This window comes from Exophiala dermatitidis (genome assembly GCF_000230625.1).
Source record: "Exophiala dermatitidis NIH/UT8656 unplaced genomic scaffold supercont1.4, whole genome shotgun sequence".
Taxonomy (NCBI): Eukaryota; Fungi; Ascomycota; class Eurotiomycetes; order Chaetothyriales; family Herpotrichiellaceae; genus Exophiala; species Exophiala dermatitidis.
Genome location: NW_008751649.1, coordinates 26205 through 44181, shown reverse-complemented (window position 1 = coordinate 44181; position 17977 = coordinate 26205). Strand labels below are relative to the sequence as shown.

The 17977-nt window shown below is 52.7% G+C and overlaps 4 protein-coding genes across 4 annotated transcripts; 1 reads left to right on the top strand and 3 right to left on the bottom strand.

Annotated features, from left to right (window-relative positions):
• Positions 1-315: 315 nt before the first annotated feature.
• On the bottom strand, positions 316-2583 carry HMPREF1120_04361 (mitogen-activated protein kinase kinase kinase; the record flags this gene model as incomplete). Its single annotated transcript, XM_009158487.1, has 1 exon — positions 316-2583. The coding sequence occupies one exon, from the start codon at positions 2581-2583 to the stop codon at positions 316-318; it is 2268 nt and encodes a 755-aa protein (XP_009156735.1).
• A 486-nt stretch (positions 2584-3069) lies between these two features.
• HMPREF1120_04360 (uncharacterized protein) lies at positions 3070-8451 on the bottom strand. The gene is made up of 3 exons (XM_009158486.1): positions 6767-8451; positions 3623-6714; positions 3070-3567 (listed from the first exon to the last, which is right to left on the bottom strand). Exons 1-3 carry the CDS (start codon positions 7662-7664, stop codon positions 3541-3543), a joined length of 4017 nt encoding a protein of 1338 aa, XP_009156734.1. The 5' UTR covers positions 7665-8451; the 3' UTR covers positions 3070-3540.
• A 1418-nt stretch (positions 8452-9869) lies between these two features.
• On the bottom strand, positions 9870-12360 carry HMPREF1120_04359 (uncharacterized protein). Its single transcript, XM_009158485.1, has 3 exons — positions 12067-12360; positions 11564-12011; positions 9870-11515 (listed from the first exon to the last, which is right to left on the bottom strand). Exons 1-3 carry the CDS (start codon positions 12101-12103, stop codon positions 10072-10074), a joined length of 1929 nt encoding a protein of 642 aa, XP_009156733.1. The 5' UTR covers positions 12104-12360; the 3' UTR covers positions 9870-10071.
• A 479-nt stretch (positions 12361-12839) lies between these two features.
• On the top strand, positions 12840-17938 carry HMPREF1120_04358 (osomolarity two-component system, sensor histidine kinase SLN1). Its single transcript, XM_009158484.1, has 6 exons — positions 12840-13667; positions 13718-13752; positions 13800-13933; positions 13995-15823; positions 15874-16840; positions 16890-17938. Exons 1-6 carry the CDS (start codon positions 13584-13586, stop codon positions 17330-17332), a joined length of 3492 nt encoding a protein of 1163 aa, XP_009156732.1. The 5' UTR covers positions 12840-13583; the 3' UTR covers positions 17333-17938.
• Positions 17939-17977: the final 39 nt, after the last annotated feature.

Here is a 17977-nt window from a genome sequence, read left to right as displayed (position 1 = left end):
AGCACGAACTGCAAGAAGATTGACCTCTTCGACAATCGTTTCGCATATCGATGTGGAAGGCATCAACAATCAAAACGGGCAAGGCTGATTACCTATCGGTGTCACTAGTATGCGCCGGACATTTTGCGGAGACCCCTGCGGAGCAGGATTATGGAATCAGTGGAGACATACTAGTAGCCACTGAAACTTGCGACACCAAATCCTGCGCCGCAACTTGCTCCCAGACGCCGACATTATTATCAATATTTCCTGAGTTCAAGTACAGCTCTCCTGAGCAAGCGCCAAACATCTATATGGTTCGACATTTCGGTTGCCTCAAAACCAGTCTTCCTGAATCCTCATCAAGAACTGGAGTGTTGGTTCGATCCCAGCCACGTCGCTAGACTCCAAGCCTAGCATCCTGCTATCCGGCCCCACCCATGCATCAATGGCATCGTGAGAACCGTCTGTCGACATGTCTCGACCAGCCGTGCCGCTCTCGCCTTGCTCCGAGTGTTCTAGCGCAGGGTTAGGGTGTGTAGTTGGGGAATCGAGGCCGAACGCTCTCATTGTAGTAGACATAAAGTTATCGGGGAGTTCTTGGATGAACTGGTCCAGAGAAGTAACGGGCGCGATATCGGAAAAGAGTCGGACACCGTTAGCAGGCTGAGCTCCCTGTGTCTGCTGCGCTGCTCTCTTCTCCCGAGCTCTTGCCATCAGTTGCCGCAGGGGTTTCCATCGGACAGCCCTTTGTAGCCTGTTGTTTGTCGGCAGATGCTCGTGGTAAATCGATTCAATGGCTTGCCAGGCCCTTTCAACGTCCGGCCCGGGAGGTCGAAGGCAAATCTCGGACAACGCGAAGGCCATCGACTGCCACTGCATGTAGGAGCGAAATAGCCACGCCCACTTTGCGGTGTTCGGGTTGCTGCACAGAACGTGGAAAAATTCCATTACTTCCACAGAGGTGATGAAAATCCGATCCCGGCAGGAATTTTCCAACAGGGTAGCGCCACTTGTGCAGTTGAACGAGCGAGGTTGGTGGACCATAAGCCACATCTTTGCCAGGATTAGCCGGGTGACGGTAACAGCAACATAGTAGATGGGCATTTCCAAGTCGCAGTGTCGCAGGTACTTCTCTTCCAGCATGCGGTGACAGTCGTCGATCATTTTATCTTTTTCCTCCATCGTCCACTCGTCCGAGCCTGGCACAACCTCGGCTTTTGCGAAGCCCATAAGACGACGGAAAAAAATGCTGAGCTCGAAACGGATCAAGGAAAAGGTCATCTCTGTCGCGCCCTGTCTCTCTGGCGGGTACTGCTTCATTCCTGGATGAATGTCCTCGTCGTTGTAATTCCGTGGCAGCTTGGTATCGTAGAAATGTTCGGTGAATGTGGGGTCAGTTCCATGATCCTCGGCCGAGCGGTTGTCCAAGACGGAGAGATTCCACCATAACCGCCGTCTCATTTCTATGTCGAAGGGATTCAATCCGAAATGCGATCCGTCACGGTGGATTCCGAGGCCGTGGGCCAGACGAATTGCCAAACCTCCTAGAGACCACACGGTTCGTGAGTCGTCACAGGACCGTACGAACAAAAGGAAAAAGGCGAACGCTTGTAAACACATAAGACTGGAGCTGTTTAGAAAGTCGGCGCGAGCCAATGCCTGTTCGGTGGCAAAGCGGTACTTTTTGATCAGAGTATCTTTGTCCTCGTCGAGCAGTTGCCGGCACTGTTCATCACTGAGACTGACCACAGCTCCAAAGTAGATCGAGAACAGTAATGCTTCGGCAGGCTTGGAGAGACTCCCAAGGTGGGTGGCAGCATTCATCAACATTGTCCTTGCGGTCGGTCGGTGGACGATTCGGACCACTGGATCAACGTTCTCCTTAAAAATCTCCCAGAGAATGAACGTCTGGCTCGGGGTGGGATGTAGCTCGTGCAGGTCAACCATTGCTGCCGAATAGCCGAAGAGGAATGTCTGGTGGTTCAGCACACGGTTGTTCTGCAAAAAGAAGCTTTCGCCGTCGTCACCAGAACTCGAAGAGTCGAGCAAATCTCGCATTTCCGCGATCTCGGCGTTCATGCTGGTCCAAAAGGAATTGCTGAGGTATCGACTGCGATCATCGCTGATGACCAGCCGGCCCAGCTGTTTGTCAACTGACTGCCGGCCTGGATCTGAACGGTCGGACGTCGGAGAGTCTCCAGGCTGAGACCCGTCGCCAAACCGCGCTCGCAGATCCGAAGAGCCTGCCAACGTGGCCGAGACGAGCCCGTTTTCGTCGACATTGGCTCCCAAACTGCGGACCACGCCTTCCAAGCGCTGTAATCGAGCCAGGAGCTCTGAATCAGGAGGCTTTCTGGATTTTCTGGGGGCTCTGCCAGGGCCGGGAAAGACACACTCAATCCCAGCTCTTACGCAATTTGCACATGGGTTTTGTTTGTTACATCTGACCTTCCTTCGGCGACATGTGACGCAGCTTCGCGGGTTCAGTCGTGGGACCGACGGGTTCGACGGAGGATGCGCCCCAGTGCTGCCATCGTGCGTGGGACGGTCAACGCTGGGTGCTGTGGAATCTTCGGGCGGCTGCGAATGCGAGGCTTCCATGGTCGTGCGGCGTAATCATATGCCAGTCATGGTGCGCGGGATGGACGAGGGAGTGAGTCCTTGGACGTTGGACGAAAGTCGATAAGAGGTTGCCGTCCATGCCCGCATTGCGCATGAAAGATGGAATGGACGGTGGAGTGCGAAAGGGCTTCCTGTTCGGTCGCCTGCCACTGCAAGGAATTGAGGGTTTATTGTTATAGTAATCAGATACGAGCGAGAGCTTCCAGCTGAGTCAACCTGCCAGTAGTGAGTGGCCTGCGACTGCAATCACATACGAAATACACTTTTTGGGTCCTCAGGCTCCCGTCCTTATCCCCGCGGGCGAGCCGCTGACCCTGGGGAATTAATACGTTCCAGTTGCTTCTTGCGCGATTTAATACCACCTGCACTTTTCGTACACCAGCATTGTCGCATGTGCACAGTGTAGGTACCTAGTTATATAAGCTAGAACATCAAAGCTGAAATCAAGATGCTTTCGATCCCTCCCGCCCGGCCACGAAGTCGCTTATACCCACTAAACGCCTCTCCAACCTCGAATGTGGTCAGATGATGTCCGCCACGACCGAGCATCTTGATGGAGACTGCTGGTTAAAATACAGAGACCAATATCAATTGCAGTGCAGGAGAATGCTTTGAGCAGGGTCCGTTAATACGGCACTGAGGACCCATCACTACCTGGACTAAAGGAGCGCCGCTCCAGCAGAAAGATACACGGGATTCATTCATGGTGCTACAAGAGACCGGTCTACACCCAGCCCTGTCCACAATGGCCCGTAGAAAAGGTTGCTCCGCCACACCGGAACGCCCTCGTAGGCCGTCGGTTCCAATTCATATAAAGTCCAGCACGCGCGATCGAATCAAACACAGTATACGAAATGCAAATTGCTTTCCACAATGCTCCTCGCTTCCCAAAGATTCCCGTGCTTAGCAGAATATTCCAGCGCGCTGATGCAAAGCTCATGTACTATGAGATCTTAGAAGAACCTGATGCCCAATTAGTTGATGCCCGCCCTCATCTTGACCATGACAATGAACGTACACTATTGACAACCGACATCGGGTCCGCCTCGTCGTCTTTGTCGGCCGAGGGGCTCTCCGCGCTGCCTGAAGTAACGGGCCCTGTCGTTGTAATGGATCTTTCCGCAAAAGGCGGCCGCAAAGTCATGGTTGACGATGAATCTGGTTGTGGTGGCGGTGGCGCTTGCTGCTTCGGATTCGGCGGAGTGCTGTTTCCTGTCACATTCGATTTGGTCCGAGCATGTCTGTTAAACATGGCTGTCACCCCGTCGGAGGCGACGCGCAGTATGGTCTGCATGAGCAGGTTTTGTTTCAGTGGCTTGGACAGGTATTCATCCATTTGAGCCTGGATGCATTTCTCGCGATCTCCCAACATGGCGTGGGCCGTCAGCGCAATGATCGGCGTCCGGGGAAGTCCCATTTCTTTCTCGTACTGCCGGATCTCTCTGGTAGCCTCGAAACCACCCATGACCGGCATCTGCACATCCATGAGGACCACATCAAATCGGTCGGCTTTGATGGCGTTGACAGCTTCCAGTCCATTGCCTACCACGGTGACCACATGGTTGTACTTCTCTAGAATCTTGATGGCGACTTTCTGGTTGACTTCGTTGTCTTCCGCCAGCAGCACGTTCAACGACTTCTTGTAATCTTTGATAATCGGAGTGGATCGGCCTTCAAGCGCCGGAATCATGCAATTGCCCAGATCAATGAGCTGACATGGCGTCGTCATGTATGAAGCAATGCCCAAGTCGAGAACCGTCTTCAGGTTGATAGATACCGTCGGATTTAGCAGAACCATGGGAATGTACTTGAACTTGTCCATCTCACGCAGTTTGAGCGCCGTTTGAAGCTGGTCGATCACAATTACGTCGAACCCTCCGTCGGCTGCTTTGGTTTTGCCATCACTGGCAATGACCGGATCGGGCACCTCAGCCTCATCGTGAACCAGAAGCACCTGTAGACCGAGATCCTCAATCATGGCAGGGACGCGCTCAAAGAAATTGGAAACCCCTTTGTCCACCACCAGCACCTTGTGCTTGCGGAAGGGATAGAGCTGGGAGCTAATGACGCTGATATCCTCACCAGCATATTTCACAATGCAGGAGAAGTGGAATTCACTGCCATGCCCAAAGTCTGAAGTGACCCAGACTTGGCCTCCCATGAGGTTGACCAGACGCTTGGAAATTGACAGCCCAAGGCCCGTTCCCCCAAACTTCCTGGTGGTCGAGCCATCAGCTTGCTGGAAGGTATCGAAGATCAGATCTAACTTGTCAGACTGTATGCCAATGCCGGTATCGGACACCACAAATTCGAACGGGAACTCGTCGGGTGCACAGTTGGACATAAGGTCTTTGGATTTCTTGATCGTGACCTTAACTTCGCCTTGATCGGTGAATTTAATGGCATTCCCCACGAGGTTGAGGATAATCTGTCTGAGACGGAACGGATCTCCGACCACATAATCAGGAACCGAGTTGTCTACATCGAAGGCCAAGCACAAGTTCTTTTCGTTGGCTTTGACTGCAAGCGATTTGAGGGCATTGAATACGGTTCCGCGGATGGTGTAGGGAATGGCCTCGATGGCCATGCGATTAGCTTCAATCTTGGAAATATCCAGGATATCGTCAATGATAGTGAGCAAGCTGTTGGCAAGGTTGTGCACCGTATTGAGCATCTCTCGGGAGTGTGGTTTGAGATCATCCGTGTCGAGGGTGAGTTGAGTCATTCCGATGATTCCATTCATGGGGGTTCTGATCTCATGGGACATGTTTGCCAGAAATTCCGACTTTGTTCGGTTGGCCAGTTCGGCAGCCTCTCGAGCGGCCGTATTTCGTTGAATGCTGTCACGTAGGTTCGAGATCATCTGATTGATTTTCCGCTTCAACTCATCCATCTCCCCGGACGCGTTGACGCTGATCAACTTGGAGAAATCGCCTTCCGTCGCCGCATCTGTAATTTCTCCAAAGGCACGCACCTGGGCGGTCAAGTTTTCGGCCATGGTGTTGACGTCCTCGGTGATTTCTTTCCATCGGCCACTCACGTCGTGAACATTGGCCTGGCCACCCATCTTGCCGTTGACACCCACATCGCGAGCGACTCTTCGAAGCTCGTGGGCGAATGTTGCCAGTCGATCCACCATGTTGTTGATCGTGACTTTCAGCGTGAGGATCTCGCCCTGCGCTTGGACCTCGATCTTCTTATCCAGGTTGCCTGCAGCGATGGCTTGCGTCACGTCCGAAATGCTGCGCACTTGATCCGTCAGGTTCGAAGCCATGGTATTCACATTGTCGGTCAGATCCCGCCATTTGCCCTGCACATTGTCCACCTTGGCCTGTCCACCAAGGGTCCCATCGGTGCCGACTTCTCTTGCGACTTTGCTGACCTCGAAGGCAAAGGTGTTCAACCGGTCCACCATGGAGTTGATCGTGATCTTGAGGTCGAGAATCTCTCCCTGAACATCGGCTGTGACCTTCTTCGAGAGATCTCCGTTGGCCACTGCAGTTGTGACCGCCGCAATCTCTCGCACCTGAGTCGTCAGGTTCATGGCCATGCCGTTCACGTTCTCCGTCAGGTCTCTCCACGTGCCCTCGACATCATGTACCGTGGCTTGACCACCCAGTACGCCGTTTGTGCCAACTTCCTTGGCCAGATTGGTAACTTCCTGGGCGAATTGTTGCAGTTGGTCAACCATGTTGTTGATGGTACTCTTGAGCAGGAGAATCTCGCCTTTGCATTTAGCCGTCACCTTCCTGGTCAGGTCACCTTTGGCAACTGCGGTCGTGACCATAGCGATATCTCGAACCTGGGCGGTAAGATTGTCTGCCATAGCGTTCACACTCTTGGTCAGTTCATTCCAGGTCCCCTGAACCCCCTCGATCTGGGCCTGTCCACCGAGCACGCCTTCAGTACCGACGTCTCTGGCAACGCGCGTCACTTCTGTGGCGAATGTCCGCAGCTGATCCACCATGGTGTTTATGGTGTGTTGTAGTTCAAAGATCTCTCCTTTCGCTCGACTCTGCACTTTCTGACTCAGATCGCCCCGAGCGACAGCTTTCGTGACAGTAGCGATCTCTCTGACCTGGTCAGTCAGATTCGCCGCCATGATATTCACTATCACAAAAATGTCAGTTTGATGCACCAGATCACAATTGGAAATGCCTACCATTATCCGTCAACTCCTTCCAGATACCCTGCACACCACTGATCTGGGCCTGGCCGCCCAAAATACCCTCAGTGCCGACTTCCCGGGCTACACGGGTCACTTCACTTCCGAAGATTTCGAGTTGGTCCATCATGGTGTTGATGGTCACTTTGAATGCGGCAATCTCGTCGTCCATCTCGGTGGCTTGGATCTGGACACGCTTGGACAAATCGCCGTTAGCAACCTGAGTAATGATGCCGCCGATTTCGCGCAGGGCCTTCTGGAAAGCTTCATTCGCCTGTTGGTGCTTCCGTAGCTCCCTTTCTAGGATTGAGACATCTTCGTTTTCCACCCTGATGAAAGCTTGTTTGGCCTGCTCTTCCGAGTTTCGTAGCCCACGACTGATCTCGGCAATGGTCTCACGTTGACTCTTGATCTGTTCCGCCTGTCTTTCCACATGTTCTCGGAGTATGCTGATATCATCCTCGCTGACGGTCCGAGCAGGCTCCGCCGCGACCAATGACTCTCTTGCAGCAAGCAGGCTGTTTACCCTTCTTGACTGATTCGAGTTTGCGGACGTTTTGTCGGCCGCTGGTGCTATCTGGTCATTGTTTGATTCCCCAGACGACTTTCGGGGCTCGCCAGAGCGCGACAGCGGAGATGTAGGACTGTGGAATTCACCCGGCGTGTCAGGTAGTGACCGCCCAAGGACGTCGGCCCTGGACTCGAGATAGTGTATTCGGCGTGCCAGAGACGCGATTTCAGTCTCTAATTCGTTCTTCACCGGGCTGTCATCGCCGGGGAGCCGATACGGCGGGAGCTTGAGGCCATTGGTATAAGTTGACGTGGCAGTCGAACCTCTGGCCAAACCGCGTAATATCGCCGCCGCGGCTGCCAATGTCTCGTCCGATGGAGACATGGACGGTGGTGGTGTCTCTAGATCGTGGTCCTCCTCATGAGTGGTCGTGTGAAGGGGTTCGTGACAAGCGCGGTCGAGGTGCCAAAGGGTTCTTGTTTTCGGCTGCGTCCAGCAGCGCAGGCAGAACGGCGGCAAAGCCACCTTGCCCGACTACAAGGACTCTGCAAGGAGCAGATTCAAAGAAGAAGTGAATGTGCGATGAGAGCTTTGGTCATCAGCGTCGCAGGCAGGAATAGAGAGAGAGGAGGAAAGGCGTTGCGATCAATTTCCGGGGGCTTGGTCTGAACGGTTGCGGTGGCGTAGACGGCTAAGGTGGGATGGACATGCCAAACCAACAGCGCTAAGCAGCGGTTGACAGTCAAAGGGACTGGAAAGAGATGCCAATTTCTAGGACGTGAAAAGATGAAGGACGGATTGATATTATTAGGATACTAGTCGAGGATAGAGGCATCTGGCACTACCAGTGTTCGGAGTCTAGGATACAGGAAAGGACAACAGTAATTGAAAATTGCTTGTCCCGCCCGGTGAAGGAGAAGAAGGTTTCCCTTAGCGAGACTTGGAGGATGGAGTGCCAGTGTCGGCAGGCAGGTCAGTCTCTGGCTATGGCTCTGGCTCTGGCGCAGGTTCGGGCTCGGACTCAGGCGTAGGAGCGTGTCCGCCCTTGGGCTGTAGGGAGTAAGGTGAGAAGGGCAAGGATGGGGCTAGCAGCAGAAATTGGACGAATAGGCTGACCGCCTCCTGAAAGATCGCCGTGAACTGGGCGACAAGACAAAGCAGCCGACAGAGTCTGGCGAAAAGACGCCCGCTGAGGCCTACACTGGCAGCGAAGGAATACCCGTAATGGAAAGGCTGTCCTACTTCAGGTACCGCTAGTAGCAGTAGCAGTACCGTTTAAACCAACAAGAATCAAATCAAAAGATCAGGTGCAATCATTATGGCGCAGGTCGCCATTATTCACAGTCGGGCTGCAGCACTGTCAAGTACAGTACTATGTACGAGGACAACACACAACCCCCCTTGGCACAGTCAGGAAACGGTCGGCTCACACGCTTGTTAGCCAGAGTAATAATTGAGGTGGACGGCGTTTCAAGTGACCCGTCTCCTGGAATGTCGTCGGTGGAATCGGTTCGGGCAGTGGGGACAGTGGAATCAGAATGCAGCACTAGCAGCCCATAGATGCACGTTGACGGCAGAAACGGGGGCCCGTCTAACCACTCGGTGAGGTGCCTTGACCATAGTCCCAGATCCATAGGAGCTTAGGCAGACCCTGAAGCTGGAGCCGAAGCCAGTCCCAGGTGGCAAAGATCAAAAATGACTGCTTAGCGCTTAACCTCCAGTGTCACAGCTGCGCTCTGTGTCTGTTTACAAGAACTCGTGACGGAGTAAAGCACCTATGCCGTGGAAATATAAGGTAGACAGTCAGTCCAGGAATCTGAAGAGCTTCCAGTTCGCCAACAAGAAACTCGGAAAAAACACTCGAGGATGCGTGTCAATCTACTTGTGATTGACTGGCAATACCACTCCATGGTAGAATTAGTGCTATGCTAGGATCCATCTTGTATGCAAAGCTTTTGGCTAAGCAGCGCTACTGGTAGCGTTGGAGGTGGTCCATGTTGACTTTGGTTTACGATATTTATATCGACCATGTGCGTGGTAAGGTGTATGAGCAGCACTAGTAGGCCGCCTGGTCTAACAATCCAACGTGGTTTTTAATCAGGACTGATATGTCCTACAAGATTGCAGTATTCGTACTACACCTGTCGATGGACGATGCCGATTGTTCCGCAGCAGCTCACCACAGGCATAAAATAATAATATTGAACAACCACGGGAGTGCTCTTCGACCTCTTGTACGATGCAGCCCGTCAGCTCGAAAAGTGCTCCACACAATAAAAATATCAAAAATAATAGCCCGGCGTTCGCGCGCAAGTCCTTGCCAAATGTTTCCTCCACTTATCCTGTAACCACATAACCTCGCAAGTCAGCTGGTCATCAGGGTCGATAATATGGCTATCTCGAAATTGATTTTGCACAGCCAGTGTCTTATTAGATCAACCTCGCTCCCACATTTAGATCGGCATGCGACGATGAAACCGGCTGATCGTCCATATGATGTAACTCGTGCCAAAGCTGAACGTGAGCTAGGATGATGACCAGGTACCTGATATTAGACCAAAAGCATTAGAAGCTATGTACAACGTAACCCCTTAATCACTTCTACCGAGGAGACATGGTTCTAAGTTGGGTGTAATATTAATTAGTATATCGTACTCGCATAACTTTGTGTAAGTAGTCCCGTCATATCTGCAAACCAAATGGTCGACATCCAGCTTTCGTATATAAATGATTGCACAACGTCTCTCGTAGCTCATATCAATCATACTTCGTGAATATACATGTAGATAAATCAAATGCTGAGTCCTTCAAGGGCTTGTAAAAACCCAGCCATCGCCCCCGCCCCTAACAACCCCTTGGTGGCCCCCTCGCGCAAATTGTGCTTGGTGCTTTTTTCCCTGGAATGCCTCTTGTCATCGTCTGCTCGGGCATGGCCGCGTGCAGGCGTGCTGTGCTGTGAAAGACGAGAGGGTGATCGCCCATGTTTTCCATCCTGTGAGCCAGGTCGGGGTGAGAAAACAATTGGATTCGTGGCGGGCGGCATGTATCTGGATGGGTTCCCTGGTTGTACGCCATATGCGGTACTAAGCTGAGGCGCTGGAGGACCGGTGTAGCGAGGATATCCGGGATAATGCTGCTGCGGTGGTGGTGGCGGCGGCGGCACGTACGGGTTGCTAGCGATGCCGGGATGAACAGGTGGAAACGGGGATGATATACTGTGATGAACCGGATTCTGATCCGGTGTCGGCCAGGGCCGGTGGTTAGGCGGCTGGTGAGCCGGCGAGGTCAACCGTGGTGCTACCGGGGGAGCCGACGTTATGGAAGGCGCTCGATTACCACCACCTGCCCCATTAAAAGCCGCTCGTCCTGCCGGTGGTATGGGTACTGCATGCGTATGTGATGCTGAATGACCCTCCTGAAACGACACTTTCCTCTCACTTACGGGACCATCACTGCCTCGTCGTATTGGTGGGGGTTGGAGTTGGTCAGGTTCCGAATCGGACGATTCTGAATCAGACTCGATGACATGCCTCGTCGCGGCTCGCTTTTTAAAGGTGTTGGTCCCGGGAGTCTCTTCATCAACATCACTCGTAGCTGTGGTCACAGTGGGCTGGTAGTTGGAGTATTCTCTCCGTCGTCTGGATGCCTCTTGTCGGGCAGCCGCAGAGTTTGGCCTTCGCCAGTCCGTGGTACTTCCTTCTAGATAATATCCCCGAGGACTGTCCTCTTGATCTCCGAATCGCTCATACAGCGGCCGGTCGTCGTCCTCGTCCAGCTGCTGCACTGTTGGCACAAACCGACCTCCAGAACCGCGCTCGTGTCTCCTTTCTCGAACCTGTCTCCAAATCGTCCATCTTTCGAGGAGAGGGTCAATCGCGCGATCGGATACCTGAATCATGTCCTTTGGAGAGTCTTTGATCTGATGGAGTGTCTGATCAAGCTCACCTAGCGAATATACTGGGAGCTTCACCAGAGCACTCGAGGGGGCGTACTCTGGAGGCGGAGCGTCTGTGGTCTGCTGAGAACTGTTTGTCTCTGCCAGAGACAGGTCATCGTCTTCGGGTGTGTCTGCGCCGGTGTGGGCTTTCCGATCGTCCTCCTCTTCTTTCTGGGACGCCTCAAACAGTCTGTCCATTTTGCTCATCTGCCAGTAGCGAACGATGACGGCATTTTGGGCCTCGGCGCGCTCTTGCCTAATGGCTTCGGTCTTTACAGCGACTTCTTCTGGACGGTCACTAAATCCAAGTCAGCGCAGTTACCACAGATGAGGGATCATAACATACTGGCGGGATGTCGATGCCATCAGTCTTCCCAGCTCAATGATTTGCAGCATGAGGAAGAGGCTCAGTTTCAGGTTTTCCAACTGCGCCATCAGATACGTGACCCTGTGTTTCCGAAAGCACCATCTGAACCGCTGCTGAATGGTAGGAACTGAATTTCCATGGGCTTGCTTCGTGCGTAGGCGATCCAGCATGTCATTGATCTCGTCAAAAACCCGAGTGCTTTCTTCGGCAATGGACTCGGCGGTTTCGACAGCTTCGTGGGAATGTACCGGATCGGCGCTGCGGAGAACATTGCCGGTCTGCTTGAGCATCATGGCAAACAAGGTGACACTTTTGGAAATGCTATGGACTTCGAGCCCAGCATTGGCAACTTCGCAGCTCACTGCATTTAACACGAGCGAAAGTCTGAAGGCTTCGCTCGCAACCCCCATGATCGAGGCAACCGCTCCTGCGGAGGAAAGTCAGACTCGGGGTGTCTTCGGACTGACGCATTTTCCACGAACCTGTGTCGGCCATCCTCGATGCAATTGAGGTGGACATCGACAAGACGGCGATTCTCACCGCAAAGAAGAACAAGTGCAGACAACGGCGAAGTCGAAAGGGCTACAACCTTGTAGAGTGGCCTCGTGGGAAGAAGGCAACAACAACCCCACGATTCTAGTGCCACTGCAGTGGAAGATGACCACGCCGATGCAGTGCGGAGTTGGACACGCACACTAAGTTACTAGCAACTGGCGCGAGGCTAAGATCGGGACAGTTCGCAGAGCCAGATCGTAGCCCGCAAGGGCAGAAGTAATAAACCACCACCACTGGCACTCAGCCGATGATTCAATTTCCCGGCGCGAGAAAAAGGCAAGCCTCAGCTTGGTAATTACCGGCTACTCCTCCTCTAGTCCTTAAGTTATCTGCACTGTTGGCGGATAAACAATCTGAACTGCTTCTACAATTGAAACACGTTTCGCGCGAAAAATAAAACCTCAATTCATGGCATACCAATAGGTAGTACCTAGGTAGTAGGGTTGCCCTTCGTACCGGCGACAGATCCTGCACTGCATGCTGTGCCAGGTAGGTAGTTTTGATATCGTTTGTAGACGGTGTGGCTAGCATCGAACAGGCCGAGACGCAACGTTGTGGAGTTGGACGTGGACCTGACGGTGTGCTTGCATGGCCGTTTGTGAGATGCCATCCCAAATGCCGTTCGGGCCCTGGGGCCTTGGGGTGTCAGTGGTAGGTTCAGGTACTGACCGTGAGATCTCTTCCATCATATCAAGAAGCATTCATGTAGCCCATGTAGCCCACGTTGCCCTCTACTAGTATCACTTGTGCCGGATAAAGGTGTCCACTCAGGGCCGGCCAGCGAATGGAATGTTGATGGGAGCTGGTCGAACTTCAAGTCGAACCATCGGCGGGTTGGAGCCAGCCAGACCCTCGCTTCCAACGCTTCCTCCAGAGTCCCTCAGCCGCTAAATTGGTTTCTCCTGGTCGATCCTCCTCCCTCTACTGGCCCTGCCGGGGACATTGTTGATCCTTTCCTTGCTGTACCCTTCTAGCTGCGCACACTCTTGACGACCTCAACTTCGGATGGTGCAGCTCTTTAACCCTCAACAACAGCATCGCCTTTTCTCCTGTCGGATGGTGTTCTGTGACTTACTGATACCCCTGGCTGGAGCGTCTGACAGTCTAGGCCGCAATTCTGATCCGTTGCGCCAACCATTGGGTCCCCTCGCCACGAATCTTCTTGTCCCTCATCCTCGCGGTATCCGAATCTGCTCCCGTTTATCGCCCTGTTCAAGACGACGAACAATTTTGGCCGAAAGGTCGTTCTTTCGCCAGGACGTCTGGCTCAAGATTTCGGAGCTGCAGAGCCTCTCTACATCCTGCGCCAATTCACTACTGTTCGTTTGCAGCAAGGTCCTTGGCTGGTCATCATGAATAAATGGAGAAGCTGAGAGGGAGGGAGCACACACTGTCTGTTAAGAGTTGAGATGCGAAAGAGCACGAAGCCGGTGTCACCGCAACCATGCGGATCTCCATCCGTGAGCAGCTCGGCCTGCTCGTCCTGTTTTGTTCTCTTATGTCTTTGATGGTACTTGCGCTCGCAGTGGTATGTTGCGATCACATCTGCACCGAGACTCATGCTAAAATGCCTTGCAGTGGTTTCAAAATTACAACTTCATCATAAGCATAAGGTTAGCATCTTCTACTGGCAGACAGGGCGATACTAATCAACATGCAGACTGTCGGGACTTGCATTGACAGCTTCGCTGAAGGCGGCACAACTATCCAACACTCTGCTGTTATATACCTCACAGGTGGAATCAGTGTCTACCCGTGTCCTCATTCAGAGTGCCCTTTCTAGGTACAATGCGGGTGAGGACTGTTCGAAAGTGACTTGAAGCAGAGTCTGTGCTAATATTAACTCCTCTGCCAGGCAACACAAGCAGCGCAAACTGGGATCGATCACAGGGTGACCTCGAGGGCGCGTTAGCCGATGGATCTCTTCTAGTACAAGCAACGATCTTTCCCAGCTTCTTCAATGGAAACGAAACCGCTAGGAACGGGCTGTTAAATGTCACCGCCGACGGCGTGGTGGGGGTGGTGAAACTCCCATACACGAATCCCGACGGTTCGGCTGTCTATCTTGGAGATCCTGGACTGGGATACCCGCCTTCACTCTATCCCAATCTGACGTACGGCCCTCCAGCACCCGGCACAAATTACTCGTCGGTTTCCTATAATGGTCGCAGGATCAGCGCAGGCAGTCCGCTATTCTTGGGGCCTTTGATCGTGAACGATTCCTACTCTCTGCTGTCGGTCACGGTGCCAATGATCAACAATACGTCGCGCTCGGATGTCCTCGGTTGGTTGACGATCGTAGTGAACATGGAGATGATCTACACCGTCCAGGACTCGCCAGAAGGGTTGGGCAAGACAGGAGAAACCCTTCTTGTCGGGCCAGCGACTCCAGACAACGTCTTTCAAACGGAAATCAGGGGCACCACAGCCAGCGAGTCCGGATCCAAACAAGTCCGGTTCCTTCTACCGCCGCACAGCAATTCTACACTGCAAGGACGACACCAAGCTAGAAGCTCGATTGCAACCTCCACCATACCATTTGCAATGTCTTCCTATCCCGCCGTTCTGGCTGCTTGGACCAAAGACAACCGTGCCATCAACAACGCAGGGGCTTTCATCTCGACACACGACGAGGATGGCACCAAGGTGTCTGCCGGATATGCCGTCGTATCTACGCGTTTTGTTGATTGGGTGCTCATAGTGGAGCAAGCGCACCAGGAAGTGATTGCCCCAATCAACCACTTACGCGATGTAGTCCTCATCTGTGTTTTCTCCGTGGCTGGTCTGCTCCTGGTAGTGATGCTACCTATCGCCCATTACTCGGTTACCCCAATCCGGCAACTGCGTGCCGCAACAGCAAAGACTGTGGAGCCTTATCAACCGGACGATGCGAGTGAATACTCAAGTTCAGTGGGCAATAATCTCTCGCCCAATGACGGTGGCAGTCCCGATCCCGTTGACCATGGAGAAGCCCGGAAGGAAGGCTTCTTCGGTATACTGCCAAAAATAACTAGACCGAAACGTGAACGGTCCACAACTCCCAGAAACTTACGGCGGAGGACGTTCCGGATACCGCGGAAGGTCCCAGAGCGTCGACACTGTATCACGGATGAATTGACCGAGCTGACACGGACTTTCAATGAAATGTCTGATGAGTTGACCATGCAATATGAGCGCCTGGAAGAGCGGGTAAAAGAACGAACAGCGGAACTGGAAAAGAGCAAAAAGGCTGCAGAAGCGGCAAATCAGAGCAAAACTCTTTTCATCGCAAATATCTCCCACGAACTCAAAACACCATTGAATGGTATCCTTGGACTCACTACCGTTTGCATGAACGAGGATGATTTGGGCCGAATACGTTCGACTCTAAGCACCATTTACAAGTCCGGTGACTTACTCCTCCACCTTCTCACTGATCTCCTCACGTTCAGCAAAAACGAAGTCGGGCAGCAATTGTCTATTGACGAGGCCGAATTCAGACTCAGTGATCTGAGCACACAATTATTGCCCACTTTTGAAAAACAGGCGAGAGAGGCGCAAATCGACCTCAAGGTTCTGTTCCTAGGGACGAACGACGCATTTGGCGACAGTTCCGAGAACTCTGGTGAAAAGCTGTACGGCCCAGTTGGCACGGGACGAGTAAGGGATATGTGTTTGTGGGGGGATAAAAATCGCATCTTACAGGTATTGTCACGGTTCCTGAGCATTCGACCGCCAATCTAACAGTCCTCTAGGTCCTGATGAATTTTGTTAGCAACAGCTTGAAATTTACGCCCCCTCATGGCTCAGTCACCGTCCGCGTCCGCTGTACTGGACTGCTCGAACATCAACCAAGCCGCGCGGGCAGTACCAGGAAGTCGTCTTTCAACTCGCGGAAGTCAAAATCCTCAAGCAACAAGAGAGTACGAATGTCAGACGGCTCGCTTGTGATCCCAGACACTACAGACCACGAGAAAACCCGGTCGAACTCGCCACTCGAGGAATCCAAGCTTAGTATCAATGTTGCTGGCGGAACTGCGCACATACACAAAGTTGCCGAGCGACAGCGGTCAATGTCGCCTCCGCCGATCAATACGAAAGACTTGCTTTTTGAGTTTGAGGTCGAGGATACCGGACCGGGAATTCCTCCCGAGCAACAGAAAATGATCTTCGAACCATTTGTGCAAGGTGATCTTGGACTGAGCAAAAAGTATGGCGGTACTGGCCTTGGACTCAGTATCTGCGCACAGTTAGCCGAGCTGATGGGCGGCGACATCTCTCTTGACAGCCAGCCCGGCATAGGGAGCAAGTTTACAATGCGAATCCCACTCCGTTACGTTTGCGAACGGAGTGCGTCAACAGCTTCCTCGACGCACCGAACCCTGTCCAAAGCGAGCAGTTTCGTGGGACAGGCGCTCCATGATTCAGTTGATCAGACCCCGCTCCACAACACAGGCTCAACGACGTCCTTGGGATCGACGAGAGACGATGCGCCTGAGCCACCCAAATTGGCTGATGTACCGCGAATAGTGGGGTTCACTCAGCCTTATGTCGCTAAGGAAACCAAGAAAAGCGACGCCCGTGAAGCCAATCTCCACGAGATGAAGAAGGCAGAGAGCGAAGCCGTTGAGAAAGGCAAAAAAATTCGCGTCTTGGTAGCGGAAGACAATAAAATAAACCAAGAGGTTGTCCTCCGTATGCTTAGGTTAGAGGATGTTTATGGTAAGTTGTCGCAGTCTGTCATGCTGTGCTCCGTCTAACGCCTTTGCAGATGTCACGATTGCGAAAGATGGTCAAGAAGCATTCGAAAAGGTCCGGGAGTCGATGCATAGCGGTGAGCGGTTCGACCTCGTCTTCATGGATGTACAGATGCCAAATCTCGATGGCATCCAGTCCACTAGACTCATCCGTGAAATGGGATTCTCGGCACCCATTGTCGCCCTTACAGCATTCGCAGAGAAATCTAATGAGGACGAGTGCATGGCCTCCGGGATGGATTATTTTCTGGCCAAGCCGATTCGAAGGCCCGCTCTCAAGCAAGTGCTGAAGAAATATTGCGCAACCATTCCCGAAGAGGAGAATGAGGGCTCTGCAGCCGCCACAACCCGCGGAACTGGCAAAACAGCCCCAAAACAAACAAAGCAAACGAATGGCGGGCCACCTGCTTCGACTATCCGAGTGCCTGACGCTGATGATGTCTCGCCCCTATCGTGACCACTCGAGGTTCGGTTTCATTCCGGACTTGGGGAGACCGAACCTCCATACTAATGGTATTGTACGAATCATAATATGCATTTGGGCTCAAATCTATCAAAAAAAGGCTACAGATTTGGACGGCGTTCAAAAATTGACGGGAAATGAGAAAACCTTTGAGCATTGGTGCCCGACATAAGGCAGCGTTGGTGTCAGGCGTGGTAGATACTCTTGTTTTAGGTATGGTGAGGCTGGTTCATGACATGAGCGGCAGCGCGACGACAGCTGGCAAACAGCGATGTAGGAAGTGCTCGATACATATCCTGTTGGTTGCGCCTGTGGATGTGACACCCTCTGGACTGGGTCAAGGAAATGGTACGGCAATACTCTGTATTCGTAGATTGACTGCAGAACCAGCCCTCAATCTGGGAAGAGAGTCTAGTAGGCCTTGTATGATTTGAAAATGATTCAAATTGGCTTCCTTGCCGGACTCGCTCACGATTCAACTTCGAGCATCACAATCATCAGGCGGAAGTAAGGACCCCACGATTTGGACAACAAAGGCGCATTAGTAGTAGTGGACAGCTCAGATCTTGCATGACATCAATACTCCAAGCTGGCGATCAGCAACCTCCACGTACTCACAAAGGTACCTAGGTATATTCT